The following is a 15,690-nucleotide window of genomic DNA, read 5'->3' as shown; positions in this document are numbered from 1 at the left end:
ATTTTAATGGCCGAAATTCTATCTAATAGGGAGAGTTTCATTCTCCCCCATATCTCCAGCTCTTTCTTAACCTCTTTCCACAATTTAATATAATTATTTTCAAATAGGTTGAGCTTTCTTACTGTCAGCCAAATTCCTAAATACTTCATCCATGTTTTAACCAACATTTTGGTTTTATCTGAGTTTATTTTGAAACCCACCACTTCTCCAAACCTTTTAATTTATTCTAATGCTTAGAGAACGCTCTCCAAAGGTTGTTCTAGTGTCAACAACACGTCATCAGCAAATGCCCTTAATTTTTAGAATCTACGTCCCACCTCAAAACCTTTAATTTCCCCTTTTCTCGTTATATTCTGAAGGAGTATTTCTATTGTCATAACAAACAGGGACAGCCTTGTCTCGTTCCTTTTTCTATTTGGCATTTGTCTGAAATAATATAATTTATTACTATATTTGCAGATATAGATTGTTTTAATTCCTCCTAGGAAATAATTACCTATTTCCATTTTCTTTAAAACCTTAATCATAAATGACCATGAAATGCTGTCAAAAGCTTTATCTGCGTCTTGGAAGATTAACGCAGCCTGTTTTTCATTTCTTACTTCCGCATACTCTATTAAATTAATTACATTTCCTATATTTTCTTTCATTTGTTGGCCTGGTAAAAACCCAGCCTGGTCTATGTGAACTAACTCAGTCAATGTCCTTTTCAATCTATTAGCCAATATTGTAGCAAATTGTTTGTAGTCACAATTCAATAACGAAATAGGTCTGTAATTTTTAGTTTTTGTTAGGTCACTGTCTTGTTTGTGGATCAAAGTAATGAATGCATCTTTCCATGAAGCCGGAACTACTCCTGTCACCAAAATTCCCTTCATGGTTTCCTTAAGTGGTTCTACAGTGGTACCTCGGGTTATAGACGCTTTAGGTTACAGACTCCGCTAACCCAGAAATAGTACCTCGGGTTAAAAACTTTGCTTCAGGATGAGAACAGAAATTGTGTGGCGGCGGCACGGCAGCAGTGGGAGGCCCCATTAGCTAAAGTGGTACCTCAGGTTAAGAACAGTTTCAGGTTAAGAACAGACCTCCAGAACGAATTAAGTTCTTAACCCGAGGTACCACTGTAAAAGTATTTCCTGAAACTTTTTATAATAAATGGCTGTAAGTCCATCTGGCCCCAGTGCTTTCCCCATATTTATTCAGTTTATTTCTATTTGCAATTCCGATATTGATTTGGGTGCATTCAGAATTTGCCAGTTTTCCTTAGATACTCGGGATATGTTACAGTCACTTAAATAAGAGTCCATTTTCTTAAAGTGCTCTTTCTCACAATGATATAATGAAATATAATATTTTTCAAACACTTTCTTATCTATTCAGCTAGTCAAATGCTTATCCTCATCTACAATATTATTTATTGTGCTATTTTTTTCTTTCTTTTTTGAGTTGCCATGCTAACAATTTAAGTGGTTTGTTAGCAAATTAAAAAAAAAATGTTTCATTAATTTAATTTTCACCTCAATCTCTTGATTAACTAACAGTGAAAATTGTGCTTGCAGTATTTTAATCACTTGACACAAATCTTTATCCTTTGGTTTTGCAATTAACTTCTCCTTATTCAACATGGCATCTAATATGGCTTCTCCCCCCCCTATCTCTTTTTTTGAAAAGTATTTTGTTGAATTAGGAAACCTCTCACCACTGCCTTACTGGCATCCCATACTATAATTAAATCTGTTTCTTTATTTAGATTGAGGTAAAAATAATTCTTGTAGGGGAGTGTTGCAAATTTGTTCATTTTGCAATACCACATCATTTACCTTCCACCTAAATGAAGAACATTTCCCTCCTGTTATTGTCATAAAGATGCCATTGTGATTGGATAATATCTTAGGTTGAATTTCTACCTTTTTTACCCTAGTTGTTAACTCTTTCAAAACCAATAAAAGGTGTATTCTGCTTGAAGAATTGTTTGCATTTGAGAAAAAAGTAAATTTGTGTTCTAATGGATGCTTAAGTCGCCATAGGTCAATTAAGTCAAAATTGGACACCATATCAAAAAAGGCATTTGGCAATTTCCCTTATTTGGAATCTGTTTTCCGTACCATTCTATCTAGATCAAGGGAATGACACAATTAAAATTACCCATCATTATTATTTTACTATCACACAAATCAAACAATTTCTCTTCCAGTTTGTTTGTTTGTTAATCAGTTTTCCGTTCATTGGGGGCATAAATTCCCACAACAGTAATTGGTTCTCCATCTAGTCTCATTTCAATAACCATCATTCTGCCTTATTTAAAAATGAATTTAGGATCTAGTCTGGGGTTAACATACATAATTACCCCTCCCTTTTGGGTTTTATCAGAAGAGATAAACTCTTGCCCCAGACCTTTATTTGTTATTTATTTAAAAATATTTATTTATTAGTAGTTTTCTATGTTGTCTTTTTATATGTGTGTCCTGCAAGCAAATGATGTCTAATTTCTACTTTGACAATATATGCACTATTTTATTCATTTTCATTTCAGTATTTAGTCCATTTACATTCTATGAAATAAATATAAGATCCATATTCTATTACTGTATTTTTCGCTCTATAACACGCACCTGACCATAACACGCAAATAGTTTTTAGAGGAGGAAAACAAGAAAAAAAATTCTGAATGAAACAGTGGATGTATCATTTTTGTGCTTCATGCTGTGGCCACAGACATGTGATTTGACGGTGAGTTTGGGGTAGCCCAATGCAAAGATCCTAAGGATCCATGTGGATCTGTGCTTTATAACCACATTTTTGTACCATTGTGGCCCTAGGCAACAGTGGGTGCGTGATTTTTTTGGTGCAGGCTGTAGCCATGGACATGCTATGTGATCTGATGGTGAATTTGGAGGGACCCAATGCAAAGATCCTGAGGATCCATGTGGATCTGTGCTTTGTAACCACATTTTTGCACCATTGCAGCCCCAGGCAACAGTGGGTGCCTGATTTTTTTGGTGCAGGCTGTAGCCATGGACATGCTATGTGATCTGATGGTGAATTTGTGGTGACCCAATGCAAAGATCCTGAGGATCCATGTGGATCCGTGCTTTGTAACCATGTTTTTGCACCATTGCAGCCCCAGGCAACAGTGGGTGCATGATTTTTTTGGTGAAGGCTGTAACCATGGACATGTAATGTGATCTGGTGGTGAATTTGTGGTGACCCAATGCAAAGATCCTGAGGATCCATGTGGATCTGTGCTTTGTAACCATGTTTTACGTGGGGAGGGAAGGAAAAACACAGAAGGGACAAGGAGCACGAGAGGGGTGTGCAGAGAAGCAGCTGGCTAACAATGCAGGAGAGAGGTTTAACAGGAGGGAGGAAAGGAAGGCAAAAGTTTTTCCCCACCCACCCAAGCCAGCCCTCTCTCTCTTCCACCCACCTGCATGTTGTCCGGCTGCCTGCGAGTCCCTAGAATGCTGGACGCAGCAGCACCGGAGCACGGAGAGGAGGAGGTGGTGGCTGTCGGCCGCGCTCCTAGCCAACAGAACCTGAGCCGGGTGGGCTGGAGCCTGCACGCAGTGTGACTAGGAAGGAATTAGAAGGAAGGACACGATCCTTTCCTTTCCCTTCTGCTTGCCAGGAGGGCAGGGGATTTCCCTGCTCTTTGTTGCTTTTGAGCAAACACAGCAACCAAAAACAGAAGCGGGTGGGCAGTAAGACCCTGAGGCAGAATGCAGGAAAGCAGCAGCCTCGCTTCCGCAGCCTTCCCTCCTCCGTGACGCGTGATCTGATTTTTCCCTGATTTTCCCCCCTGCACTCGGGCCAGTCGGCTCCAGGGACCACACATTTGCTCAATAACACGCACAGATATTTCCCCTTACTTTTTAGGAGAAAAAATGTGCGTGTTATAGAGTGAAAATTGCGGTATATCTTATTTATCATTAATATATATATGTGTGTGTGTATGTGTGTATATATATATATATATATATATATATATATATATATATATATATGCTTTCGTAGATTTTCACGGGTACAGGAATGCAGGTTTTGGTGTCTTCGGGTGTCTTCCCGTGTAAGAGTCGGGGTGTCTGGGCGACGTTTCGACGAGGTCTCACTCGTCATCTTCAGGCTGGTGCTTTCGGCTTCTTGTTACTGGAACAGAGCAGAGTCTGGTATTTGAGTTCCTATAAATACTGTTGAGGGGTGTGGTGTATAGCCTCCAACGTTCTGGGCAGAGAGGAAGTTCCTAGATTAGTGTGCCTTTTCTTCTTTTGTTCCTTAATTACTTGAGGGATATCTTGGGTGATTTCATGAGTGATATTCTGAATATCACTGGGTGGGTCATTAAGTGTAGATTAGTTGCTAAAGCTTTCGTGTCTTGACCTCTTGAGCTTGTGAAGAGTTTTTCTGAGAAGATGGCTGTGCTGCATTTAGTTGTGCTCTGGCTTGGCTTCGTGTATAGGGGCGAGCTATGGTTTTGTGTCTTGTGCCAGCCAGATCTGTGTAGGGATTGCAGGGGGGTGCAGCATCCGGAGGTGCCACTATAGTTTGGCTACTGGATGGAGTCTGTAATATGTCTGTGGAGAGGGTCTGGGTTTGGGTCTGGTGTGGTTGATTGGTGACGGCGTTCTGTGTGCCTCTGGTTCTGGTGTCGGTTTTTGTGGGGAGGGCTAATTTCCAGATGTCTGGCAGGCGGGACGTGTCGTCACGCTTGTTCATGTTGTGAGGGTGTTTCTCTATCTCGATGGCTTCCATGATTATTCTCTTGTGGTGATGTTCCATGTTAAAGAGCAATTTGGAATCTGCAAAATTAATTTCATGTCCTGTTTCTTTCATGTGTTGGAAAAGAGAGGAAGTTTTTTCTTCTTTTTTGACGGCATTCTTGTGTTCTGCGATACGTGCATTTATTCGTCTGTTTGTTTGTCCAATGTACGTGGCTGGGCAGACTTTGCAGGGTATTTCATAGACCCCTTGGTTTTCCAGCTGGATTTTGTCTTTTGGGTTTCTGAGGATATTGGCTATTTTTTGGTTGGTGCAGAAGGCTGTTTTGATATTGTGTTTATGGAGGATTTTGCTGATTTTGTCTGTAGTGCCCTTGATATAAGGAAGGAGGGCCATGCCATTGTTTTCTTCTGTGTCTTGGTTTTTGGGGGGTGTTTCTTTTTGGATTAGCTTCGTAACCCTGTTTTTCTGGTATCCATTGGCGATTAACACATTTGAGAGATTCTGTAACTCAGTTGTCAAGTGGTCTTTGTCAGCCAGGCGTTTGGTTCTGGAGATGAGAGTCTTGGCTACGGAGTTTATTTGTGCAGGGTGGTGGTGTGATTGTGCATGTAAGTAGCGGTTGGTGTGTGTTTTTTTCCGGTAGATAGTGTGTCCTAGGGAGCCATCAGGTTTTTTGTAGATTAGGACGTCAAGAAAGGGGAGTTGGTTGTTGTCTTCTATTTCCATAGTGAATTGTATTTTGGGGTGTAGGCTGTTGAGATGTGTGAGGAAGCTATCTAGTTTTTCTTTCCCGTGTGGCCAAATTACAAAGGTGTCGTCAACATATCTGAGCCAAAGTTTGGGTTTGTGTTCTGACTTGTCTAAAGCATTGGTTTCAAAGTGTTCCATGTACAAATTTGCGATGACCGGTGAGAGGGGTGATCCCATAGGTGCTCCTTCTATCTGTTTGTATCTTTGTCCATTGTGGATGAAGTACGTGTTGGTTAGGCAGTGGTTGGTCAGGTCCAGGATGTATTTGGGGGGGTTGTATTTGTTTTGAATGGCTGTCAAGGCTTCATTAATGGGCACTTGAGTGAAGAGAGATACAACATCGAAGCTCACAAGTAGGTCATCGGGATGTAGGTATTGCTTCTTTATTGTTTCTATGAACTGGAAGGAGTTAGTAACGTGTGAAGCGATGGATTCTGCATAGGGCTGAAGTTGCTTAGCGAGAAATTTAGCGAGATTTTGTAGAGGTGAGCCTATGGAGCTGACTATTGGTCTGAGTGGTGTTCCTTCTTTGTGTATCTTGGGGAGACCGTAGAGTTTGGGGCATCTGGATGATTTTTCTCTGGGGATGATTCTTAGCTGGATTTCTTCACTGATAGGAGAGGCTTTTATTTTGGATTTGGTGGTTTTTTCCAGATAGGTGGTGGGATCTGTTTTTATAGGTTGGTAGGTAGGGTCTTGGAGTAGATTTGATAGTTTTGCTTGGTAGTCCGATGTGTTCATCACAACAGTGGCGTTGCCTTTGTCTGCTGGGAGAATGATTATGTTGTTGTCTTTCCTCAGGTTGGTGAGTGCTTTCTGTTCTTCTTTGTGTAAATTGCTTCTGGGTGGTTTGCTGGAGCAGAGGATGTTGGTGACTTCAAGTCTGATTTTATTGGCTTCATCTGGGTCGATTTTGGTCAGGCTAGCTTCGACTCCGCATATGATGTTTTCCGTGGGGATGCGTCTCGGGGCGACTGCAAAGTTGAAACCTTTGGAGAGTACTTTGGTTTCAGTTGGGGTGAGGATCCTGTTTGATATGTTATGTACTGTTTGTTTCATGGGTTGTTGTGGAGGGTGGCTGGGCTTCTGGCGTTTCTCTAGTTTGTAGAGTTTGTTGGTGTGTCTGTCTGTCTTATGTGAGGTCTCCGTTTCAGCTCTCCAGACGGCTAGTTGTTTGCATTTGTCCCAGAGTGCAGGGTGGATTTTGTTACATAGTTTGAGGTGAAGAGTGAGCAGATCTTTGTTGGTTTGGTTTAGTAGGTATCTTTTCTTATGTATTTCGTTTCTGATTAGGGATAGTTCAGTTCGTTTCAGGATCCTTTCGGTAGCTGGGGTTTTAGAGTGGAATTTAAGTTGGAAGCATGTGGGAGTTAAGTTGTTGTCTCGGCAGTTGCGTAGGAACAGGAGATCACATAAGATGGTGGCTCTTCGGATTTCTAGTTTCTCGTAGGTTCTTGTCAGCTGGAAGGTTTCCTCCCCGTAGAGGTGAGATATTTGCTTTCGTAGATTTTCACGGGTACAGGAATGCAGGTTTTGGTGCACCCCTCTCACCGGTCATCGCAAATTTGTACATGGAACACTTTGAAACCAATGCTTTAGACAAGTCAGAACACAAACCCAAACTTTGGCTCAGATATGTTGACGACACCTTTGTAATTTGGCCACACGGGAAAGAAAAACTAGATAGCTTCCTCACACATCTCAACAGCCTACACCCCAAAATACAATTCACTATGGAAATAGAAGACAACAACCAACTCCCCTTTCTTGACGTCCTAATCTACAAAAAACCTGATGGCTCCCTAGGACACACTATCTACCGGAAAAAAACACACACCAACCGCTACTTACATGCACAATCACACCACCACCCTGCACAAATAAACTCCGTAGCCAAGACTCTCATCTCCAGAACCAAACGCCTGGCTGACAAAGACCACTTGACAACTGAGTTACAGAATCTCTCAAATGTGTTAATCGCCAATGGATACCAGAAAAACAGGGTTACGAAGCTAATCCAAAAAGAAACACCCCCCAAAAACCAAGACACAGAAGAAAACAATGGCATGGCCCTCCTTCCTTATATCAAGGGCACTACAGACAAAATCAGCAAAATCCTCCATAAACACAATATCAAAACAGCCTTCTGCACCAACCAAAAAATAGCCAATATCCTCAGAAACCCAAAAGACAAAATCCAGCTGGAAAACCAAGGGGTCTATGAAATACCCTGCAAAGTCTGCCCAGCCACGTACATTGGACAAACAAACAGACGAATAAATGCACGTATCGCAGAACACAAGAATGCCGTCAAAAAAGAAGAAAAAACTTCCTCTCTTTTCCAACACATGAAAGAAACAGGACATGAAATTAATTTTGCAGATTCCAAATTGCTCTTTAACATGGAACATCACCACAAGAGAATAATCATGGAAGCCATCGAGATAGAGAAACACCCTCACAACATGAACAAGCGTGACGACACGTCCCGCCTGCCAGACATCTGGAAATTAGCCCTCCCCACAAAAACCGACACCAGAACCAGAGGCACACAGAACGCCGTCACCAATCAACCACACCAGACCCAAACCCAGACCCTCTCCACAGACATATTACAGACTCCATCCAGTAGCCAAACTATAGTGGCACCTCCGGATGCTGCACCCCCCTGCAATCCCTACACAGATCTGGCTGGCACAAGACACAAAACCATAGCTCGCCCCTATACACGAAGCCAAGCCAGAGCACAACTAAATGCAGCACAGCCATCTTCTCAGAAAAACTCTTCACAAGCTCAAGAGGTCAAGACACGAAAGCTTTAGCAACTAATCTACACTTAATGACCCACCCAGTGATATTCAGAATATCACTCATGAAATCACCCAAGATATCCCTCAAGTAATTAAGGAACAAAAGAAGAAAAGGCACACTAATCTAGGAACTTCCTCTCTGCCCAGAACGTTGGAGGCTATACACCACACCCCTCAACAGTATTTATAGGAACTCAAATACCAGACTCTGCTCTGTTCCAGTAACAAGAAGCCGAAAGCACCAGCCTGAAGATGACGAGTGAGACCTCGTCGAAACGTCGCCCAGACACCCCGACTCTTACACGGGAAGACACCCGAAGACACCAAAACCTGCATATATATATATATATATATATATATATATATATATATATATATACACACACATATATTTTTTGACAGTTCCAGTTTTCCTTCTACCCCCTTCCCTCTTTACTGTTTTAAATAAAAGGACACATTCTACTCATGTAAAAACATGCTGATCCCCGGACCATCCGCGGGCTGGATTTAGAAGGTGATTGGGCCAGATCCAGCCCCTGGGCCTTAGTTTACCTACCCATGCTCTATGTACTTTAACTTTGTCATACCATAAGTACGCATGCCAACCGTATCTTAAGTCAAACCCCTCCAAGTTCAATAGGCTAGCTATCTTTTTCTCCTGTCTAGCAAAGGACCTCTCACTCATCTCTCATAAGCAGCACTGCCTGTTGGCAGTCTGTTGCTGATACCTCTCCCCTAAGCATCTGGAGAATTCCATGGCATCCCCAGAATCTTAGTCAAAGCTTGTGGGATGGGGGCTGACAGGCAACAGGCAATTTCATCTAATGTATATGGTGTTCCTACAGACATGGGAGCAGCCCTATTTTCAAAAGCTCTCTCCAAGAGAGGTGCTGTCATTTTGAGTGGAGGAGCACACAGCAAGTCTCTCTTTTCCATGCAGTGCTTGGAAAATGTGGGCCTTGGTTAACAGACAAGCAGTATCTTGTGATGTTTTGCAGGATATCCCTTGTGGGGTTTTTTTTCTCTGCAAAGCTGACACTTCCATCGAAATAACCCCTCTGTTCCCTTTCCATCTGCGCACCATATTGCATCATGTTTAATCAGTAATCCCCAAGCAGTCCTCCTGATGGCACATCCTGCCAGGTTTCAGTGGGTGTTCCAGTGTTTTCAGAGCATGTGAGATCAGCCTCAGAGCAAATGGCCTCTGAGGTGGCAAGTGGGACTCCAGTATGGCTTTTCTTTTCTTTTTTGGTAGCCAGCCTTGGTGACTGACTAATCTTTGTGAATTCCATTCAGAAAGCAAAGCGGTGAGGGCCAGAGTCTGGTTTAATTTTATATTGCAGGTTACTGTGCTGGAATGAAATGAGCCTTTGTTATAATTATGATGATTTGCATAGTGCCGTCTGGGTGCTTTACAATGAATGGGTGTGAAAGGTCCCTGTCCTCAAGAGGCTTGCAATCTAAAACAGATGCAGGGGAACAATGTGAGGTGTTTAGGTGGTAGATGGGGCCAGGACAAAAAGTGGTTTGAGCTACCTCCTTTTTCCTCCCTCTCTTCCCCACCCAGCAGGCTGCTGGGGGACAGCCAGGGGTCTGTCTCCAGGGGTCCAAGCTGGTCACTTGCAGAGGGTTCTCCCTCCTTCTGTTGCTCCATCAGATCCCCTCCCATTTATTTCTCTTTCTTGCTTTCCTTCTCTACAGTCTCATGAAAGTTGGCTGAGAGGCAGGAAGAAAGTAGGCTGGAATGGGAACCTATGGTCGATCAGAGGGAGAGTAAGATCTGGACATTTTCCAGGAAGGTATCTGAGCAGTAGCTTCTGAGCAGCAGGCAAGAAAGGAACATGGGCTTGGGAAAGGGGTGCAAAATCAAATCAAAAGCCAAAGAGATAGAAAAGAGCCAGAAGTCACTTTCAAAAGGCTTGGCATCAGCCTATGGGATGGGACGTTTAAAATGTATATATTATTTTAAACTTAATCACACAGCGCTGTAGAGCAGTGCTGGAGCTGTTCTCTTCCTCCCCTCCCCTGCTACTGGTCCCCTCAACTCTGACCAAATTCACACCATACTTTTAAAGCACAATGATACTACTTTGAATCAACATGGCTTCCCCTCAAGAATTCTGGGAGCTGTAGTTTGTTAAGCATTCTGAGAGTTGTGAGGAGGCCCATATTTCCCTTACAGAGTTCCAGTTCTAGAGTTCCCTGTGAAGAGAGATTGACAGTTAAGCCACTCTGAGAATTGTAGCTCTTTGGGGGGAATAGGGGTCTCTGAACAACTCTCAGCACTCTTAACAGACTACAGCTCCCAGAATTCTTTGAGGGAAGCCATGACTGTTTCAGTGGTATTCATAGCACTTTAAATGTGTGGTGTGAAGGTGGTCCCAGAAGTTAGTGGTGGTGGAGGGAGAAGGTGAGGGGTCTCCTCTGCCGCGGACCTGGCTGGGCCTATCTCTGCCACCACCACCTTCTCCCTTCCTTTCAAGGCCTCTCAGCATCCTCAAAAAACAAAGGAAACGTGTGTCTTGTCTCCAAAATAATTGTGTTTATTGTGTTTATTGTAACCAATCAATGAATCAAACTCATACAAGCAATTCACTAAGATTTGTTTCATCTGGTGACAGCTCTAAAGCATATAGATTAAAAATAAATAAATAGAGGCAAACACTGCAAGGATAGCTACACAAGACATTCCCCAGTATGTTTTTTTGTATTGTTTTATTTACTGAATTTATATACTGCCCTATACCTGCAGGTCACAGGATAACATCAGAATATAAAACCACAAAATGCATACTCAAATAATTAAAAAACCACCACCACCACCCAACACATTTTAAAAGGGCATAATATGTCAATCAAATCAACCAAAAGCCTGGTTAAAGAGGAACGTTTTTGCCTGGCGCTTAAAGGTGTATAATGAAGGCTCCAGACGAACCTCCCTGGGGAGAACATTCCACAGGCGGGGAGCCACTGCAGAAAAGGCCCGTTTGTGTGTTGCCACCCTCTGGATCTCTCAGACTCTCTGCCCTGGGACACCAGTCCAAACTAGGAGGTCCTGCAATGATTCTGCAGTTGCTCTGGCTGAGATTCTGGAAGTGGACTGGCCATGTTATAGTCCTAGCTCAATCTATTTCCCAATAAATGGGCTGTTGCTCAGGGGGAGCATACTTCTTTGCAGGCAGAAGCTCCTCGTTTCAGTCCCTAGCAGCACCTCCAGCTAGGCCTGGGAGATACCCTACCCCAAAATCCTAGAGAACCAGGGCTGCCCATCAGGACATGGGCCCACTCCTGACTCAATATTAGCAGGCCTTCCTGTATTCCATCAGAGTGCCAGGGCCTAACACATCCTCTTTTGGACCTCTGCACACAGGTAAGCTTTACCTGCATGTTCAATATGGGAACAGCGTCCTCATGTCCTCCTGATAGTGTAGGCCTAAGCCTCTTTGGTGCAATGCCAGGGGTCTTGGCCCATGTGTTAGTCCCATGTGTTTTGCTTTTGCCCAGCCCACGTTTCAGATAGTCCTGGGAGCCTCCACAAGCCACTGCCTTCTCCATGGGGAAGCTTTGTGCTGTCTTGGCTGTGCAGATTCCAAAAGTGCCCTCCAACGGTGGCATTGCTGGCGTGAAGTAGCTGTTCTGTGCCAGCTATAAACAGATGAATAATTTAACTGCTTCAGTCATGTTGTGTTGCTGTTTCCCCAACAGGCATAAATTCTTGGAAAGAGAGGATGGCACAGCGAAGCCCAATATTCTCCACACTCGGCCCAACTGAAAGGTATTGTAGCACCCTGCTTGTGGTTAACGCTTAGCTGGAATGAAATATTCAACGCAGCAATAGAGAATTTAAAATAATTATTTATTTGTCAGACAAATAAATGAGAGGCACAGTGGTATATGGTTACCAAGCTCTGGCCTGGCCTCCTGCCATTATGGCCAGCACTTATATTCCCTTAATCCAGCCCCCTTTGCTCCTCCTTTGGCTGCCTCTGTCCAATCAGCCTGGTTGGATTTCCTATTGGCTGATTGCTATAACCAATCCTAAAAGATACACCCATATCCTCCTGTCCTTATATGGAACACAAAGAGCTATATATTGTTACATCTATAAATGACAAATAAGTAGTAATATATCTTACATGTGTCTCAACAAGGAATCTTAATTACCAGCTCACCTCTTGCCCTCCTTGCCCTATTGCCTTCTAAAACAAATGGTTAATCTTAAATTTTTATCTTAAACATATGTCAAGGATCTTGAGTTTCACATCAACATTGAAAGATCTCCTTCATTTGAAGGTTTCTAAACAAATGTCTGACAACTAATATATCAGGACTGCTTGGATGGCGTCTCTTGTCTGGCAAGGGGGGCTAGACTGGTGGCTGACTTAATTACAACTCTTACAACTATATGAAATAAGAATCTAGCATTTGTTAAATCCTTTGCATAATTACATTTAAGCCAATATATTTAATACACAACACAGGTAGCCTCTTAAAAGGAATAAGGCCTTTTTAAAGTAGAAAAGGAACTCAGTAAAAAAAGCAGTTCCAAAAGAAGCCTCTTCAGTTTACACTCCCCCCCTTCTCCAGCCAGTTGCTTTTCCCATTAGCTCTTCCCAACATTTATTGCCCTCAAACTCTCTCAGTTTAAGAAAGAAACAGCTTTAAAAAGACTTCCCAAAAATGCTTTAAAAAGACTTCCCAAAAAGGCTCTCTTTCTGCCAGCTAGATGCTTCTCCATTTGGTCTTGGCCTTTTAACCTTAGAAAGAAGATCTGGCTCATTTTACTGGGAGGCACATTGGTATTATTTTACTATTTACTCATTCCTAATTATGTTCATCTCTGCCTTTTTTATCTTCTGTAACATGTAGGGTCAGTGTCCTCACTCAGTCTGTAATTTCAGCTTTTACGACTTTGAGAATTGTTTTCTGCTATAAATCAAAGGGGCCCCCTTGTCTAGGAGGAAAACATTGCCAGTGTTTTCTTAAGCAGCTGGTCTGCCTGGCATGAAACTTTTGAAAATCTTTAAGCTCTCTCTTTAATATACAAGTCCTGATCAAACATTAATAAAATGCAGGCTTATGCCTGATGCCTCGGTATCCTGAGGCATGTGAGGGAACTGGCTTTGGTGGGGTGGCAGAGGGTGTGTGAGGTGTGTGCATGTGATTTGAAATATTTACTTATTCCCAGGAATGTGCTTCCTGGGAATAATGGGAGTTGGAGGTCAAACAACATTTGGTGAGGAAGGCCCATTTACTCTATGCCCATCCTTCCATGGAGCTCTTACAGGGTCAGGACAAATCTCAGGGGCAAAAGGACAGGTTCTTTGCTTGCAGAACATCCCAGGTTCAGTGCATGTCAGGAAACACATAGGGTTCATGTTTCCCCACTATGGTGCATTTTCAGGTTTAGCTCAGCTGAGTGTGAGAGGGGCCAAAAGAGGATTTGCCTGTTTGGACCCAGAGACTTTTGCCCATTGCGAGGGAGCAGTCATGAGAGGGGGCCTCTTGCCTTCCAGCTCTCCTTGTAGGCTTCTTCCTGATAACGTCTGATTGGCTGATGTGGGAAGGAGGATGCGGGGTTCAATGGATCTTGTTTAGGGCTGGGAGATATATTGATATATCATCCAAAACCGGTTTGAAGTCCATATTGTGATATCGGTTTCATAATTTTTGACCTGCCAATACATCGCAAATCATGATGTGTGTGTTTGTGTGTGTGCTATGCAGGAATTACAATGTGGGGGAAACCGTGCTGCCAGCCAATGCCTCTACATAGCTCCATCCTTATTTCAGACATCGTGATACAGTGGTACCTCGGGTTACATACGCTTCAGGTTATATACGCTTCAGGTTACATACGCTTCAGGTTACAGACTCTGCTAACCCAGAAATAGTGCTTCAGGTTAAGAACTTTGCTTCAGGATGAGAACAGAAATTGTGCTCCGGCGGCGCGGCAGCAGCAGGAGGTCCCATTAGCTAAAGTGGTGCTTCAGGTTAAGAACAGTTTCAGGTTAAGTACGGACCTCCGGAACGAATTAAGTACTTAACCCAAGGTACCACTGTATATGAGGGACGCGGGTGGCGCTGTGGGTAAAAGCCTCAGCGCCTAGGGCTTGCCGATCGAAAGGTCGGCGGTTCGAATCCCCGCGGTAGGGTGCGCTCCCGTTGCTCGGTCCCAGCACCTGCCAACCTAGCAGTTCGAAAGCACCCCCGGGTGCAAGTAGATAAATAGGGACCATTACTGGCAGGAAGGTAAACGGTGTTTCTGTGTGCTGCGCTGGCTTGCCAGATGCAGCTTTGTCACGCTGGCCACGTGACCCGGAAGTGTCTCCGGACAGCGCTGGCCCTTGGCCTCTTGAGTGAGATGGGCGCACAACCCTAGAGTCTATCAAGACTGGCCCGTACGGGCAGGGGTACCTTTACCTTTACCTTTACCACTGTATATCACAATGTTTAGTTGGTGATGTATCACAATGTTGAAAACCAGATATCACCCAGCCCTAATCTTGTCTCTGGTAGGACACTTCCTAAGAGCCACAAAAGCTCCAATGCCCATCAGGCAGTGGAATCAGTAGCAGGCCAAGATCTGAGCACAGAGCTGTATTCAAAGGAGGACTAGGCCAAGGATGCATTTGGCTGCAGAGCAAGTGGATAGGAAACATGGGATAAAAGCAGCCAAAATGATCAAGGGGATGGAACAACTCCCATATGAGGAAAGGTTGCAGTATTTGGGGGGTTTTGGTTTAGAGAAAAGGCAAATAAGAGGTGACATGATAGATGTGTATAATAGAGGATTAGACAAATTCATGTCGGAGAAAGCTATTAATGGCTACTAGCCATCATGGTTCTGCTCTGCCTCTATCGTCAGAGGCATTTATGGTTCTGAATCCAGTTTAGAAAACCATGGGAGGGGTGGGTGCTCATGTGCTCAGCTCCTGCTTGTGACTTTTCCAGAGGCATCTGGTTGGTCAATGTGAGAATAGGATCCTGGATTACATGGGCCACTTTCTGCCAGACCCAGGAGGCTCTTCTTAGGTTCTTACAACTGGCCGGCACACATGGAGACAGAAGAGGAACAAGAACTGATGCTTGGAGAGACTAAAAGCCACACAGGCAAGGCCAGAATTTGGCTCTTACTGAGGTGAAGATCTGAGCCTGACCCAAAATCAATTTTCACCAGTCCGGATGAGGGGAACTGATTCACTACCAGGTGTGTGGATCCCTTCTGGTCCTTGGGAGCATAATCCTGCTCCTCTCATGGCTCACAACAATGCTGCACAATACACAGACCAATGCACATCCTGGCTGATTTTGGTGCACAATAGACAGTTAATTATAATGGCTTGAGCAGTGTAGTGTAATGGTTAGAGTGCTGCACTATGTATTCAAATTCAAATCCTCGCTCACTCCG

At 43.5% G+C, this 15,690-nt stretch overlaps 1 protein-coding gene and 1 long non-coding RNA gene across 9 annotated transcripts in view; both read left to right on the top strand.

Moving 5' to 3' along the window:
- FAM81A (family with sequence similarity 81 member A) overlaps positions 1-15,690 on the top strand; it is a 53,765-nt gene that overhangs the window by 8,207 nt on the left and 29,868 nt on the right. For 5 of the 8 annotated variants that reach the window (XR_014213422.1, XM_082198670.1, XM_082198671.1 and 2 more), the window contains one exon: positions 11,985-12,054. The exons of 1 other annotated variant lie outside the window; for it this stretch is intronic. Coding sequence is in view for 6 of the 7 variants with exons in the window: in XM_082198670.1 (XP_082054796.1) it covers positions 11,985-12,054 (70 nt within the window). In the remaining variant the exon portion in view is untranslated. Of the gene's footprint in view, positions 1-10,056; positions 10,079-11,516; positions 11,650-11,984; positions 12,055-15,690 lie in introns of those variants that run through there. 2 more of the 8 variants (XM_082198672.1, XM_082198673.1) reach the window with 2 other exon arrangements.
- LOC309518552 overlaps positions 1-15,690 on the top strand; it is a 117,907-nt gene that overhangs the window by 74,484 nt on the left and 27,733 nt on the right. The gene's annotated exons all lie outside the window — the stretch shown is intronic.

Source organism: Podarcis vaucheri (assembly GCF_965113315.1).
Source record: "Podarcis vaucheri genome assembly, chromosome: 14".
NCBI classification, from domain to species: Eukaryota; Metazoa; Chordata; class Lepidosauria; order Squamata; family Lacertidae; genus Podarcis; species Podarcis vaucheri.
The sequence above is the reverse complement of the archived record's forward strand: the minus strand, read 5'-3'. Positions and strand labels throughout refer to the sequence as shown.